This window comes from Coturnix japonica, chromosome 1, assembly GCF_001577835.2.
Source record: "Coturnix japonica isolate 7356 chromosome 1, Coturnix japonica 2.1, whole genome shotgun sequence".
Taxonomy (NCBI): Eukaryota; Metazoa; Chordata; class Aves; order Galliformes; family Phasianidae; genus Coturnix; species Coturnix japonica.
In genome coordinates, this window is record NC_029516.1 from 148,418,836 (window position 1) to 148,435,801 (window position 16,966).

Below are 16,966 nucleotides of genomic sequence, written 5' to 3' on the forward strand. Positions count from 1 at the left end.
CATGATTATCAAAGTACCCTCAACTCCAGCTCTTGAGAAAACAGCAAAAATTATTACTCAAAGATCAGTTAACTGGCACCTGTACGTAAAGATGGCTCCCCAGGGAGGTGGTTGAGTCACCATCCCTGGATGTGTTTAAAAACCATTTGGACGTGGTGCTCAGGAACATGACTTAGCAGAGGGCTGTTGGTTAAGGTACTATGGTTAGGTTGTGCTTGGACTCAATGGTCTTTAAGATCTTTTCCAACCTAAGCAATTCTATGTCTCTACTATTTTGTATCTTGATGATGCTCAAAAAAATATTTTTGATTAACACAGAGCACTTCTAGAACTAAAATGCTCTAAGTACACAAGTTATGGTATATATATCCCAAAATATAAATTGTCCAGAACTGAAAAACTTCATAGTATCTATACTAATAGCTTCTACATTGTAAGAAGCATATCAATGAGTTACAAACATAATCAAACTTTTTGTGTTAATAGCATATTATCTATCTTTATCTGAGTTAAGTCTTGTTCCAGTTTCCCACATCTTTGCCTACTTCAGGCTCCTTTTCCATAACTGCATATATAGTATCTACCTTCAGGCAGACATCTAGCTGGCTACCTGAAACTTTGATATATAAACTAAGACAACCTACTGATTTAAACAGAGCTCCCATCCAAGTGTTTGCAGCAAGGAATGTTCTGCTATGGCATTCCACATCTTTCAATACATCTCCTGTAGGGTATGCTCCAGGATGCCTTCTTTCCTTAGGCTTAATCCGGAGTAGGATTTATCTGGGTTATGAGACACACACCAAGGTTAAGTTTGGCCTCCATTTAGGAGAGTTCCATTGAGGGAGGTTTTACTCTTGAATGTTCCATGTATTTATTTATTTATTTAAAGCTTTTCCAGTGAGCATCTGAAGAAACTGCAAGAGACAGAATGCACAGCTAAATCAAACACAGCCATGTTTCTTGCACTGCTCCTCCAAGAAATCACAGTGAATCAGCTCTCCTCCTTCCCTTGGCTTGTCAAGGAAAAACAGCAATAAACAACACACAGAAGTAATAAATACAGCTCATTTTCCACTATGTTTGTGCAATTCCCATATCTAAATCCCCAGACTGCCACAGGCTCTGGAAAAATACAGGGAAGGAAGTTACATTTCTAGTTCCACCCAAAAGTGAGTTAGCACTTCAGACAGACAACACTCAGTTCATTGAAACGATGGCACGAGTCTGACAGCAGAAACGGGACACTGATCCAGCCAAATGTGAGGCCACAGAAAAAACCCGGAGACAAGGTTATGAAGCCAGAAGTATTTTTAAAGCAGAGGACAAATGCTTTCCACATTCACAAGAAGAGGAATAATTTGCAGCAACACGTTTCAGCTGTCTCTCTTGAAGACTAAGAAGTCTTAAAATCTCCAGAAGAACTGTCGCTCCATAATAGTAAGTAAGATGCCTAACTTATCGTTAACCAATGCAGAACCCTATCATGAGCCACCACCTATAGAAGAGCTGTCTGAGTTTTACAATAGGATTTCACTGCTGAAGCCTCAGGACTCAGAGGATGTGGTTTAGATAATCTAGAACTACCTAAGAGTATTATGAGACAGGCAGTTTCCCTGCAGTGTGAAAGAAACCCATTTATGTTATTTTGAAGCTTAGCACTGAATAGCTGATATACACACTGTGATGCAATTCACAAATCAATCAGCAAAGAGCAGGGAGCAGACACTTACTGTTCCTTATAGTCATCTGAAGTGGATTTTATCCCAGCACACTGCACAGCTTAAAGCGACTGTCAAATACCAGAACATCAGGAATTTTACAGCATGAATGGATTCTACTGGCACAAATCACTGACAAAGGAAAGCCATCTTCAGAGGAGGTCTTTGCAATACTGCATAAGTTACAACATTTCAACCAATTTCTGCTCCGCTCGTGTAAGTTACAGGAAGCAACAGGAAGCTTTTGAAACTGCAGAGATCTGCTGCAACAATAATGATCTCAGTGTTGGTTTTCTTGTGTTTTACACAACACTTTTTCCTCGTGTTTTCCTAACATTCCTTGCACCAACTTGTACAAATGCCATTCCTTCCCCCATCCCATACCTGCTGCTCATCCTCCATGACGTTGCTGGCGAATTCAAACACAAGCTCATTCTGCTGTACAACTGCTGCCATAATAACGCATTCCCAGCCCTCAGCTCCACATAAGAAGAAAAACGTTCTCAAACGGAAAAGAATGGGCAGCGTCACCAGGGTGCAGCAGGGCAGAAAGGCAGGATCACAGAATGAATCCAGTGGCAGTTTCAGTAGTTCTTAGATCATCAGCATTCCAGAGTCCTCCTCTTCTCAAAGAAACCAAGGAGAATTCTTTCCTGAGTTGTTTCTCCCACCTGGACAGCCGTTTATCTCTGAGGAAGGAAGAACAGAATTACAATTAGGAACTGATTGCTTTAGCTACCTAAAAGCACAGCTCTCACTATAAAGCTTTGTCCTGTCTATGAGTGTTGTGTTCTACCTGGCTATAAGGAAGCTGGATACCTTCTGATTCCCAGAGGTATTACTTCCACTAACCCATACGTCCTTTAAAGGAATAAACAGAACTGTTTCAGGAAGCAAGACACGAGTTTCTAAGTGTTTCATATTAAAAGCATTCGACCAACACTAAGAAGAAGTTACGAAAGCCAACAAAAAGAAAATCCATTTTTCCACCTGATTCATACACGCAGTTTTCACCTTAACTAAATGATCTCCAAGTTATGTTAAAAACAAAACACAGAACACAGACTGACCTACCAAGCTGCAGGATACCTCAAGCGTATCACCTTTCTGCCTCTCACACAGCTCCAGTTCTGTGGCGCTGTTCTTTAGCACAAGAATCGCCCTTGATCTCGATTCCCACGGTTCACAACAGAAAAACAGCCACTGAATTCCTCATATGGGCCAGAGAGTCCCCAAGTCTCTCCACGAAACAGATCTTCAGCTCCTTTTTAATAACGTGCTGTAAATGTATCCTTATCTCAACCACAGGCTTGCGAGCAGCCGGAAGGAAACTGCACTGACCACGTCATGGCAAATTAGAACAGGCAAAAAAAAAAAAAACAACTGCAAAGCACAATAGCAAAGCAAAAATAAAAGAATCCCCGACTATGGAATGTAAACAGTTTCACTGGATGGCTGCATGCTTATATCTCCTGCGTTTTCACTTACTCATCAGTGCTAAAGCTAAACATGGTCGACTTAAGCTTGGACGGAGATGAGCTGCATCACTTCTGGAGGAAAAGGCCTTGAGAAAGTGAGATGAGAGGTGACTTTGATTAAACTCTTTAAGCTGCATGTGGAGAAGTGCTGCTGTGATGGAATATCTTGAGGCAGAGACCTGGTCCCTCTGTGAGCAATGCACATGGGCCTCACTTGAGACCACAGAACCCCGGGTGTTGCTGCAGCTTGTGAGGTGCCACCTCCTGTTCATACATGGCTGTACCTTGTGTCTTCAACAGGTTAAAAAGGAAGGGCACCTTCCTCTCTGTGGTGCCAAGCAGTTTAATTAGGGAGGACCGAGTCACACACTTGTACTCCCTCACTCTAAGAAATATAGCAGCTGTTTTTCCCATATAGATTGTGGTATTCCCAAATTCCTAAGCAGTGATGACAGTGCCTTCAGGGAGTCTCACTGAGGTCACTGCATCCTACCCTTCTAAGAAATCAGGAAAACCAAAGTTACACAGCCAGGAGAACCTCTCCAGCTTCCACTGCTTGCTTTGACGAGCTCTTGAAATGTTTTTAAGAGCAGCCACAACCCTAACTGGAGAATATTTGCATTAATGGGAGCCGCATGCACAAAAGGAAAGGGAAATGCTTTGGCAGCCATCGGTGCACAGCCTCAGCCCTTCCCACCTTGCAGGCTGGCTTGAATAGTTCCTAAGGTTTCCCTGCATATCAGCAGGGCAGGGGTACTGACAGAGTTACATGCAACTGTATTGTCCTGGGTTAACTCTCAACTTAAGCACTTGGGCTCTTCTCTCAGAAAACAGAAGTGCCGGGAGAAAGTTGCACACAACAGCAGCACAAAGGGATCATGTTATACCATCCCACGTGTGAGCCTAAAAGCAAAGTACATACTATATAATTTAACATTTCCAACACACAGCGTGTGTCCTGCCTTTATGTTGATGCTGTTAATTGCTGTTGGCCTTAAAAAGTTACAAGCCTTGAGGCATTTGCACTCTTTGATCGTACACACGGGTTCAGCTTGTGTAATGGAGAGGACTGTAAGCACTTTCTGCATTCTGGTTCTCCATGTGCAATTAGTTTAATGCTCATTTTTAAGTAAGTCTGCACTGGGAAGATGAGAGGATTCCCATATTTGTCCGGGATCCTTTGGGGGTAAAGTCCCTCTTCACTGATTAGTGGGAGTGACTTCAACTATTAGTAATTCCTTGTGTTACAGAGTTATTATTCATTCCAAGCAGCAACCAATCATACTTAAATAATTTTCTGGCATATTCTTCCATTAGTGCCAGGTCACTGTGTAGTAAAATATTAACATTTTACAGTAGATGCTATGCCAAGATGCACAATAATCATAGAAGCAGAGAATCACCAAGGTTGGAAAAGACCTCCAAGGTCATCCAGTCCAACCATCCACCTACCAGCAACAATTCCCAACTAAACCACGTCCTTTAGTACAACATCTAAATGTTTCTTGAACACTCCCTGGGCAGCCCATTTCCAGCAGCTGACCACTCTTTCAGAGATGAAATTTTCCTGACATCCAACCTGAATCTCCCCTGGTGCAGCTCAAGGCCATTCTCTCTCATCCTATCACTAGTTATGATGCAGGAGAGGAGGTCAGCCCCCACCCCACAACAACCTCCTTTCAGGCAGCTGTAGAGAGTGATAAGGTCTCTCCTGAGCCTCCTCTTCTCCACTCTGGACAACCCCTGTTCCCTCAGCCACTCCCCATAAGACGTGCAATGATGTGATTCAGAAGCTGTGACAGCAAATACGCTAAAAGCTACAGGGATATTTTTTCACATTCATAGTTTAAGAATCAAATCACATATAACTCACATAATCCAACCACCTCAATGCCAAATTAAGCACCGTCAGTTGACATCATTGTGGAGACTGCAACAGTGCACTGCATGTGACCCCAATGGGATCCAGGCAAGCAGTGCTTAAAATTGTTACACTTGGTGATAACAGGAAGCTCTTAATAATCTGATACGTCTGCAGGAACAGATACTGAAACACTGTTGTAAGGATTTTCCCCACCCTGACCCAGTGACTCAGAGCAATAAGACAAGGCAGGAGGCTCCTCGTTCCCTACCGCCTCAAGAGAAGAACCACCAAGGAACCTATGACTAGAGTAGACCAGAGTAATTCACACACAAAAGCACCATATAACCACAGCACTATGAACAAAGTGGAAGGCAACTGAGAATACAGGCTTTAGTGGGTTTTTGTACCTAACCTTGTGACCATTACAAAGGTTAGGCACTCAAACTATTACCGCTTATGGGACAATTCTGATTGTTTATTTGGTAGTAAATAGCAATAAGTGATCTACTGGGAAATAACGACATGGCAATATAACGCAAAGCACTTTCCTTTAACCCATATCACCTTCTCAGGAGCATACAGAACAACAGCAGCTGTTCACAGAAGGCAGCACAGCTCCAAATCAGCCATATTTTCCCCCACATCTATTTTAATAAACTGTACTTTCATTATTCCAAGCATCACAAGATCCTGCTGTCCACAGGCTGACACAAACATGACTATTGTCTTTGCTCTATAATGCTACTTACCTCCCTGATTTTACGTACATCTGTGAACAGAGAACAACTTCTTTGCCAACAGCACAAAATGTATAAATTGTGCTCACACGCACAATGAGCCTGACTACACACAATGAGTCCCAGGAGAAAGGGGACCCAGTGTGTATCATCATAAAATTTACATCAGATTTTCAGAACCAGGGAATAAATAAGCTTTTATTTTGGCTTTTACTTGTTGTAGAAACGCGTCATGTTTAATATTTTTAACATACATTAAATTAAAACGTACTATATGAATACATGTCCTAATTTTGCTTAATCCTTAAAAACACATGAATAAATGATCTCTATCTCTCTGGAAATTCCCCTCCCTCTGCTGATTTCAACATCTAGAAACAATCTCTCCAAACAGCACAACAGAAGCACATTCGGCCACTTTAACCCTTACCCTCCTACTCTGACACCCCAGAAGACGATGCCTTGTAGGACTCCCTGGCTGGACATCACATCATGTCTCCACATCACTCTTTACCACACATAACCTTCATCAAAGGTACCAGCAACAGACTCAAATGTTTGCTAAAGAAGCTCAGGTACAAGACTCAGGGCTTGATAGCAAAAGTAATCTCAGCAAAAGGACAGGTGACAGAAATTTCCCAATGAATTACAAAGACGGTCTTCAACGTTAGCTCTATTCCGCAAGGAGCAAAGTTGGGACTTCACAGAAATGCTGAACCCCTTTCTGAACAATGCTGTGGATGAAGAAAGAAGAGAATCAATGAAAGAGAAGAATAAAGGTATCGATGGAGATTTCAGACGTGAAGACCGAAAACTATCAGGGGTAACTGCACCAATCCACTCAAGTTTCTAACTCCTTTCTGCTGGTGGAGGTTAGGGATGGATCATACCAGAGCCACTCAGTTCCCTGTAGAAACGTATCTTCCTAAAACACTATGCAAGCAGTAGACAGTAGGGTCTGACTTGTATAGAAAGTGGAATGATTCAGTACTAACAGCACAGGAATCCCACACCCATGATGACCTCCATTACCCACAAGTGAATGTGAATACTATCAGTACGCACTGCAGTAGTATTCTTCACAGCAAGGCTATCCTTGTGTAGTAACACTAACAAACGTAGCAGCACTGGAGCTCTGAACCAAGACACTGAGCATCCACGGCCAGCAAAATGACAAGCAAGAGCGATAGATGTTACTCAGCACAAGAGATTTCTGAAGGCGCAGTACTTCAGCTGCTCACACAAACTGAAGATAGGAAAACAAGGCGGTCAGGCTATCATAGAGGAAGGAAAGAAACAAGGCACACACTGTAATCTTCTTCAAGTAGCCACACTGCCTAAGGGAAACCGTGCAAAAAGCAGCTGACATAGTAAGTCAACAGAGTGACCTTTTCTGAGCTTCAGTTAAGGACAAGGAAATCTTCAGTATCAACAAGTCTGTGGTTTGCAGCCAGACTGGAAACAGGCCTAAGTCACCGTGGGCTCTTGGTACACGCACGGCAGAAAGGACATTGAGTAAGAGAGTTCATCTGTTATACATAATTACTCATAGAAAAGAGAAAAATAGGCACAGGGTTTGATCAGAAAGTATGTGAAATGGAGACCCTCTCCTCCCTTAAATGTCAAATAAAAGCAACTCTTACCCCACAGAGGGCAGAATGCAGAAAGCAAGGTCTCAGCATGCAGACCACATGCTTAGGGGGCAGAGAAGCTCAGTCCTGCAATGACTCATATCTGTGTAATTACTGCCATAAGGGGAAAGAGAAGATATGCAAGCCAGGTCTTCACTGCCTGAAAAACACCAGCCAAGCATGGGTTATAGCAGTGTGTTTCCTGGCCAGTGATGGAATGCTGGGCTTTCTAAGAACTAAGAGCAATGGGTTATCTCACGGTTTTACTAGCAACCATCAGGTTACTATTAGGATGAATGCTTGCAAAAGTGTGACACTGCTAAACTAACGCAATGTGGATCCAGGACCCAGCTTCAGACAGTAACATTCATAGTGAACATCTGCTCCTCTAGTTGCCTGAGGCATAATGCTACATCTACAAGGTAACCTCCACTCAATGCAGAGGCTGACAACTACAGTTTACAGTCCCCAAACTCTTGGGGATCCTTTTGATTCTGCCTTTGTTGTCAATTCACCGTGATTGGTAAAGAGAAGGAAAAAACATCAGGTGCTCACATCTCCCTCTTGATGAAATGAGAACAAGGAGATGATCCGTTTAATCCAGAAGCTACGGGTTTTGAACAGATGAATGGAAAGCAATTAAAAATATATGAGCTGAGATGTACTTGGTCAAACCTCTCTCTGCAAACATGACATAAAGTGAAACTAAGCACTTCTAAACTAGAATAGATGAACACATGACATAGCACCGCTGGTGCCTGCAGAGTCCAGCTCACCAAGAGGTAAGTGATACTGAGCATGGAGACAAAGGAAAACAAAAGATCTCTAATTACTTCCTCTCCTGTAGCATTCAGTACAGGTTATTTTATCCAACGAGAGATTTGCAGGGATGGGATTGTTTTTTGTCTTGCCCTACGATATCCAAATCACAAATATTAATAAATAACATGAGTAAGAAAGACTTCATGCTAATTCCTGTATTGCACAAAATCTCAATAAGGAGGTTAAAAAAGATAAAATCTGGTTCTGAAATTTCTGTAAACCAAGGGAATTATTCTGGTGACACAGAATGAGTGTTTTAAAAGGCATTCACAGTCATTTTCTACCACTTAGTAGCACTTTAGAAAGAGAATTAGGACCACAATCCTGAAGCAACCACAACAAGAGAGCTTTGGATAAGTCAAATCACACTGATTTCAAGGGAAAAATGTCTTGGTGTAGAGAAAGTTGAAGGGCTGAGCTCTAAGATTGCTTACACAGGATATGAGGTGACCATGTCAAAGGGGTGTGGGAGGGGAGAGCTGCCTGACCCGGAGAGATTTGGCTGCACTGATTAACAGAGGCATGTAAGAGAGCAGAGGTGGCAGTGGGAGGAAGAAGGACCAAAGGAAATGGGAGATAATTGCCTTGGCCAGGTGCCAAGCTTCCCAAATTACCAGCTGACAGTCTGTAGCAAATATTGGCACAGAACTGTCAGTCAGCCTCTAAAAATCACTTTCCCCACAAATTAGTAACGTTGTCGTTATTTTCAGATCACCTGGAGGAAAATGTTCTGTTTATTGAAGAAAAATCCTTTTTCAGCCATCCGTGGGTGGAACAGAAACGCAACCCTGCAATGTAAGCGCACACAAAATATATACATTAAAGGGAGAAAACTGACAGAGGCCAGCAGAGAAGAGCTGCAAGTCAGATGCTTCTCAATCCAGGTGACCTTCTCCAGCCCGGGTTGGTAATCTTAGATCCACATGAGAAACTCTCACTGGACTTTGTGCATTCTGCAGTAGATGCTTCAAGCCCAAGCTCAGTAATGATCCTTGTTGCAGTTTCCCCAACACAGATCTCAGCATTTAGTGGGTTTTTTTTTTCCCCTTCCAGTTAACAATTCCGGTTTGTACAGTCAAAACAGTTCAGAAACACAAGTTTGACTTAACTGCTGTGCACCAGCCAACAAGGGGCACAAACCAAGCGGCCTCAAACAGCCTCCCCTTCCCCAGCACAGATATGCTTCCAAGCCCCAGTGTGGTGCTTCACTCTTTAGCAATGTGTCTGCTCACGGCTGCATCCAGCCGATCCGTCAAGTTCAGAAACATAAATCTTACTTTTGCAGTGTCTATAAAGAATCTGTAAAGAGCACATTACCTTTGCAGTGTCTATAAAGAACCTGTAAAGAGCACATTAGGCGGTATTTCTGCTGTTTGCTCTCATTTGCTGTCAGCTGTCAGCAGTATCAACAGTCAGAAACCCTCCGGAGCAGGCTGCTATTAGTCAGCTAGACTTGAATTTCCAGTTCTTTTACATTGCTGTCTATTTTCCTTCATTAAGTTAGCCTGTCCTACCCTGGTATCAGATTACATGGAGCCAACATTTATAGCACCTTGCAAAACAGTCCAACATATCACATACCTGAGTCTGCCTATACCTGTTGCCCTCACTGGTTAACCCTTGCTACCAATAGGAACAGCCTTCATTCTCAAATATATCATTTAAAAAAACCATATCTGCATCAGAGGAGCCATTTTCCCTTCTCACCTGACAGCTAAGGGACAGCGCCAGGTTTCTATTATGAACTTCGCAACACAGAAGGGCTGTTCTGAGAGCAAAGGCTCCAAAGCACTGCACTGCACACAGGCCTCTGCCCACAAGGACATGAGCTCGGCTGCTCCTTTGAGCATCAGTGGTGATGTAGAGGCTTCAGAGGGCTGCAAAGGAGCATATAATCAATATATCACAGTATCACAGTCTCGTGTGGGTTGGAAAGGACCTTAGAGATCATTGAGTCCAACTCCTGGGATTCGAGCCTCTGTGTAGCAGAGCGGCACTTCTACCACTTGTGCCACAGGGGGGATATGCTTGTTTCAGTATATGAACATCACACATTTCAGAATTAAACAGTTTTCACATAAATGCATATGTTAACTGCACTACATCAAAGCATAAACCCATCAGTTTTCTTATCCTCTGTGCAAATCTTGGGGACTCCATTAATTAAGCAGTTTTCTTTACAAGCACGAAATGTGAGCTGCTGTTGTAGCTGTGAGTGGTAGCCATAGGTTAGATGTCTCATAAACCTGGTTGTAATGTTTTTCTCTCAGCTTACAGCGATAGGACGAGAGGTAATGACCTCAAGCTGCACCAGGGGAGGTTCAGGTTGGATATTAGGAAAGATTTCTTCTCAGAAACAGTGCTGAGGCAGCGGCACAGGCTGCCCAGGGAGGAGGTGGAGTCACTGTGCTTGGAGGTGTTCAAGAGCTGTGTGTGGATGGGGCACTGAAGGATGTAGTGTAGTGGACACGGTGGTGATGAGTGAAATAAGACAGGTAGTAACCACGACAGTCTTGTTTTTAAGGGCTCAGAGAATCCAGCACTACCTATGAACCCAGGACAGAGAGATTTATGAGGCTGGGACAAGAAAGACACCTCAGTCAGCAAACCTCTCACAAGCCAAGCGTCCTACTTTGTCAAAAATCACAAAGCTGATGTTTGCACTAAGCTTTCACATGGGCTCAAAAACACACAAACAAATCCACCCAGGAGTTACCGGCAACACCTCCTAATGCTTCACAAGTAGAAATACTTGATTTAAAAAGCCTGTGGAAACATGAGTGAAAGAAGAGGTGCAAAGCTGTATCCACAGGCAGGTTAACTGATAAGAGAAGGCTGTAAACAGGGGTAAGAGATTTCAGTTAGGCCTCAGGAATATCCTATCCTCACACTGAACTCCAGGACAAAGAAGCCTGGTTCTGAAGGGCTTCCCCCCACACACACATACACATCCCACACTGTTTGACTTTTTTAATGTAATTTGGGTGGGGTTTTTTTTGAGCATGAGCGCATTCTACTTTAGTTTTTGCTCAGTTGCATCCTTTGCTTAGATAGCATTCAATAAGGAAGAACTCCCACCATGACCACCCCATTCTGTGAATTGGGACACCAAAAAAACTACGTGTTTCTTGAATGGTTGTCTAAATCAAGGCATCAGGCTCAATATTATTATCTCAATAAGGCAAGCTCTTCTGGCTGCTTTCGTTGTCATATTCTATGGATCACCATAGCTGCAACTCATATCAGAGACGCACTTAATAAGAACTACTTAAAACAAGTGAAAAGTGACATGCTGAGGTAGTTGGGTTTGTTCAGCCTAGAGAAGAGAAGGTTGCGGGGTGACCTCATTGCAGCCTTTCAATACCTGAAGGGAACCTACACCCAGGAGGGGAGTAAACTCTTGAAAGGGCACAATAGCAGGACACGGGAAATGGTTTTAAGTTGAAAGAGGGAAGATTTAGGTTGGATGTTAGGGGGAAGTTCTTCACTAGGAGAGTGTTAGGCCCTGGAACAGGCTGCCCAGGGAGTTTGTGGGATGCCCCGTCTTGGAGGTGTTCAAGACCAGGTTGGACAGCCCTGGCAACCTGATCTAGTAAATGTGTATGTTTGGTGGCCCTGCCAGGCAGGGGGGTTGGAACTACATGATCCTTGAGGTCCCTTCCAACCCGGGTCATTCTGTGATCTGTGATTGTCATATTCTATTGATCACCACAGCTGGCAACTCATATCAGAGACACACTTAATAAAGACTACTTAAAACAAGTGAAAATGGTAAAATGAGGGAACTGAGCTTTTAAACTCCAAAGCTCATGGGCTCAGACGGGTTTTGATTAGAAGGCTGAAACTGTAGGCTTTCCCTTTGCACAATGAGTCATGGCTCTGAATTAGTACGTGCTCTCTGCATGGGTAACCTGTGCTTGCGTTCCTGGCCACAGCTCCCTATGGAAGGAGGTAAGAAGTAAGAAAATAATCCAGATATGCTCAAGTAAACACAATTAGTAGACTCTCCCACAGTATGTGGGGAAGGGAGCAGAGTCACCTGCCAAGCAGTTTGCTCTTAACTCATGGAATGCTCTCAACAAACATTAGTTTAAAACTGAACTTGAAATTGGAAATTACCATGAAAAAGTACCAGTGCACACACAGACAGGCAGAAAAAAAGAGGGAGGGACACAGCCTTGTTAGAGAGGATAAGCATTACATAGCCAGAGGGCCTTCAAAAACAAAACAAAAACACCAGGCTCTCACTGTGACTTGTTTGGTACACAAGCCAGCCTGCAACTGGACAGCCAGCTACTTCTGGGTGTGGAGAGCACAGCAGGCACAAAGGGCTCTGTGTATAGGTTAGCCCAACAATCCCATCCAGTTTAGATAGAATGAATATGCACGTCACCATTGGATCCAGCAAAAGGACCAGAACTATTTTGCCCCTCCCTAACTTCCAGACTTTCTCCTCTTTCCTGCAGAGGGGACAGCAATTCTGGCTTTTATCACCTACAATCTTTGTTACAATCTCTTCTTTCTCCTGCTAGCATCTTTAACATTAACTCTCTTGATATACTTGGTTAGAAACATCATTTTTAAGAATAATGCTCTGATCTCCTATTTAATCACAGAACCATCTGAGTTGGAAGGGACCCTTAAAGGCCATCTGAGTCCAGCTCCTCTGCAACAAACAGGGACACCTACAGCTCCATCAGGATCTCAGAGCCCCATCCAGCCTGACCTTGAATGCTTCCAGGGATGGGGCACCTGCTGCTTCTCTGGCACTCTGTTCCTCACTGCTCCTATCGTTATATATATAACTTTATATGTAATCTACATCTCCCCTCTATGCTTTAAAATGCCACGTATCCACTCACATCATTCTGAAAACACGTGTGCACAGGCTAATTAAAATAATAAATATATTAACTTGCAACTGTGTAGCATAAGACAAACTAATATTCTCATGCCTCTTGAGAATTTTTCCTTTTTTAGATCAGCGTAGTTTCAATGTTATGTTCTTAAGTATTTGGATAGGGTGGGATTAGGAAGGGAGACTATTTGTCTGGGGAATTGAAAAGCAGTGAACTTGGCTACTAAAGAAGATATATTATCTCCTGACTCGCTGCTAGACTAACAATTCCCACTGTGGGGTTTCAAACCGTGACAAAACACGAGTCAAAGACCAACAAGAATATAAAAAAGCAAAAAGGATTTCTCTTAAAAGCTATGTGGAAAAGGAGTGGAGTCTGCAAAGGTCCCTCCAGGGAGGGCAGTGTCTGAACAGGCCAGTATTTCTCATTTCGTAATGTCTGGGGAGAAGTTGGCTGTGAAGCCCAAGTCCCTCCTGTATGAGCAAACACCTGCTCTGAGGAGATGCAGGAATTCACTGCTAATGAACTAGATGCAGAAATTTATGACACGAAAAGACCTACAAAAATTGGGTATTTTGGAAAGTTTTGGAGACCCCACAAAGAAATTCAAGCTTCACCTCTTCCTCATTTCATCACTTCAGTTCCTGTGTCCTTTGCAGAACTCAACTAGGAGAGGCTGCTGCATGCAGCTCTGCACCGCCCAGCCACAGCCCCTGCAGTGGAAGGCAGCACTGCCCCAGCTGCAGAGGGAAGGCAGGCTGCAGTGCTGGGGGAACCAAACCACCTGGGGGAAGCACAGAACTGATGGTCAACCCGGGCTGGGCCACGTACACAATTCAGTCTCATCCTCCAACCAAAAGCTGTGCAACCTCACAGCAGCCTCCAGCTTCTAAAGGGTTCACAGAGTCCTCTGTCACCTCCCCCCAGTTCCAGAGAATGAGTAAAGCAGGTATGATGACACCCAAGTTCAAAAAGGTTTTGCTATGCAGTATGCAGGACTGGCCAACACCCACTCTTGTTATATGGGCTTAAAAAGCAAAGGCACCATATTCCACATCGTTATTCATGCAAGTACGTAGATGTGTTCACAAGAAGAACTTCTCCCTGCATTCAAATCCTCTTAATTCAGATGGCTTCCAAAAAATTCAAATATCTCCATAAAAAAGGCTCTTGGTTGCTTTAAGTTCTCCCTGTAGCCGATGGGAGGGAATGTGGGCTGCCTCTCCTGAAGAGTCCAGTTTTTCCCATTGTCAGTGGGTCCAGAAACATATGCTTATGGTCGTTCCTTTAGATTCACCATACAAGAATCTTCTCAGTAGACCTCAGCCACAGCATGAAAACTTCAAATTATTATAGAAACTAGAGATGAAAATAACATTTTATCTACCGCTTCCACCCTACCCTTTCCCCCTTTCCTCTCCCATTATAGTGCTCAACTTGTACAGAGTCAGCAGGGGAGAGTAAATAAATAAATAAACAAAAAAGGGAAAGCGGAGGTTAAAGTGGAAGGTTAAATGGTACCATAAACAAGGTAATGTTTGGAATCCATCCTGTCACTTGTCCTCTAACCTCTTTTTCTGACACCTGATATTTGATCTAATGGAGACTGCAAACTCTAATGCCTCCCATTGTGAAGTCTCACTTGACAAACCAAACGTGGTTTGCTATGATCACAGAAAAACTCCATCTGTTACACTGTCACATGAGGAAGAAAAGAGCACCGAACCACTCAAAATGGCTGAAATTATCTGCCCAGTTTCAGTTCCAATTTAGTTTTGATGTGCGGAGTGTCAGTTCTCTAAAGCCAGATGCAGAGGAAGATATCGCTGGGGTTCTATCTTCAATAAGGCACTGTAACAACACACCTATCTTGAAATCATGAGAATCAGATATTAAAATAAAAGACATGGTATCTTTTAAAACAGAAGTTTTAATGTGCCTTTTCTGTGCTGTTTTCTTCCTTTTCAACATTTCAGAGCACACTTGTAACGACTGGTTTAACCAAAAGCCAGGAATTCCTCAGAAATGGACCCTCAAGTGAACCAGAAGGGAAAGAAGATCACTGTGAAGGTTACTGTATCTTATAATAACACCTGGCGAGGCTGAGCACCATGGCAATTATCTGCTAGGAAGGACACTCATGGAAGCATATGACTTCACACCCTGACCTCCTGTTTCTTATATGCATTTAGGAACTCCTATATCAGTAGGAACAGAAAAAGACACTCTGGTCCCCTGTTCCCCAGTAACTTCCCTGGTTACTGTTTTACAGGTTATGCTTGAAGAGTTCAAGTGCTGCTTTCTCTTCAGCTAGTTAAGTTCAGATGCTTGTGCTCAGGAAGGGTCTGACTGGATAATAATACCACAAGCCCTCGGTTGTGAGTGTATTTTGAGGAGGCAGCAGTGTTGTGCAATGGCTGTTCGTGTCAGCAACTGGAGTCATCTCGTGGTGCATCTGCTCCGCCGCTGGTGGTTTAACTGACAGGAAGCACAGACAGCGATAGTGGGGCCGAGCAATGGCGCTTCCTGCCCGCACGGCTCCATCTGCCCCACGGCCTGGTTCCGCCAGGCCTGAAGCCTCGCACTGCTCCTAAAGCAGTAAAATAAGCTGTGCCCACACACAAAACGCCGGTCAGCTGTGTGGATGGAAAGGAATCAGGTCATGCCTACAGAAACACGGCCCCAGGCCACTGAAGCACGGCGTAAAATGGCGGTCGTCACCCCCCACAGCCCAGGAAAGCATGTGACCGACTTGGGATGTTCTGGTGCTCGGCCTTCCCCTAACAGGCTTTAAAGCCACCAAGAAACCAGGTGACTTGATGTTTGAAATGAACATGCAAACAAGGAGAAATCTTCAGAAATGAACCACAGCCGATGGCAGAAACCTCTCTGCCACACGGCACTGGTACCTTGGTTTGAGGGGACCACCCCATCCTAAAGAAATGGACATGCTGGTGACCCACGGGACTCTTCTACCACTAACAGCTCCAACAACTGGCTACCCCACCACAATTCAAATTCAAACGCTGAGGCATATAGTAGCAACAACATAAGCAGAGCAGTTAACACGGCTTAAGCAAGCAAAGAATCAACTGCTACACAAAGCAACATCACAGTGAAAAGCAGAAACTCCAGCACTTATTATAATACTATCTATATGAGAAGCAATATGCTATACTCTGCCTCACTATATAGCCCTCTGTTAAGTCTCAGATAGCCCCATATTGTATCCAGACATCGTGTCCATGGCCAAGCTAAAAAATTATACTCCCAGGCATAGCAAGGAATCTTTAAGATGGCCTCATATACTTCCTCCACAAGTAGCCACCTTTTTTGTTACTGCAGTATAAAGCTGTCCCAAACCAATTTTGTGCTACAACTGCAGGGTTGCCCACTAAAGTAGTAGAAAATACCACTCGTGTATTAAGCTGAGGCATAAAACAACTGGTAGGTATCTAGTAGATTTAGCTTCTACTACAGTTTAGGGAATGTTTTTTGTATAAATTCAGAAGCAGGGGGGGGAAAAAAAGAAAAATAATTGGATTTCATGGAGTCCTGGTATTTCACCCCCTGTGGAAGTAAAATTCTCCTTCCCCAGGTATTCTTGACTCTTATCCCAGAACAGTTCGGGAATAAAATCACATTCAAATGGTGACTGGCACCTGTAGTAGAAGAGCCAACTCAAAGTCAGTACTTTGCTATGTCTTGATAAAGACCAGGCTCCACATTCTCCCTGTTTCTAACAAGAAGACTGATCTTTAACTAGGTTCCTTTGACAGAACAGTGTTCATCTTCAGTTTTCACACATTGCCATCTGAGCTCTGTTACCATCTGGGTTATTTCCAGGAACAGCA

General features: G+C 43.5%; 1 protein-coding gene across 9 annotated transcripts in view; it reads right to left on the reverse strand.

The window, feature by feature from the left end:
• Positions 1-16,966, reverse strand: part of ELF1 (E74 like ETS transcription factor 1) — a 69,959-nt gene that overhangs the window by 28,279 nt on the left and 24,714 nt on the right. For 5 of the 9 annotated variants that reach the window (XM_015851715.2, XM_015851703.2, XM_015851705.2 and 2 more), the window contains one exon: positions 2,106-2,410. In XM_015851715.2, coding sequence (XP_015707201.1) covers positions 2,106-2,177 — 72 coding nt within the window. In that variant the 5' untranslated portion in view covers positions 2,178-2,410. Of the gene's footprint in view, positions 1-644; positions 784-2,105; positions 2,411-2,791; positions 3,016-8,968; positions 8,987-16,966 lie in introns of those variants that run through there. The other 4 variants (XM_015851708.1, XM_015851709.2, XM_015851707.2 and 1 more) reach the window with 4 other exon arrangements.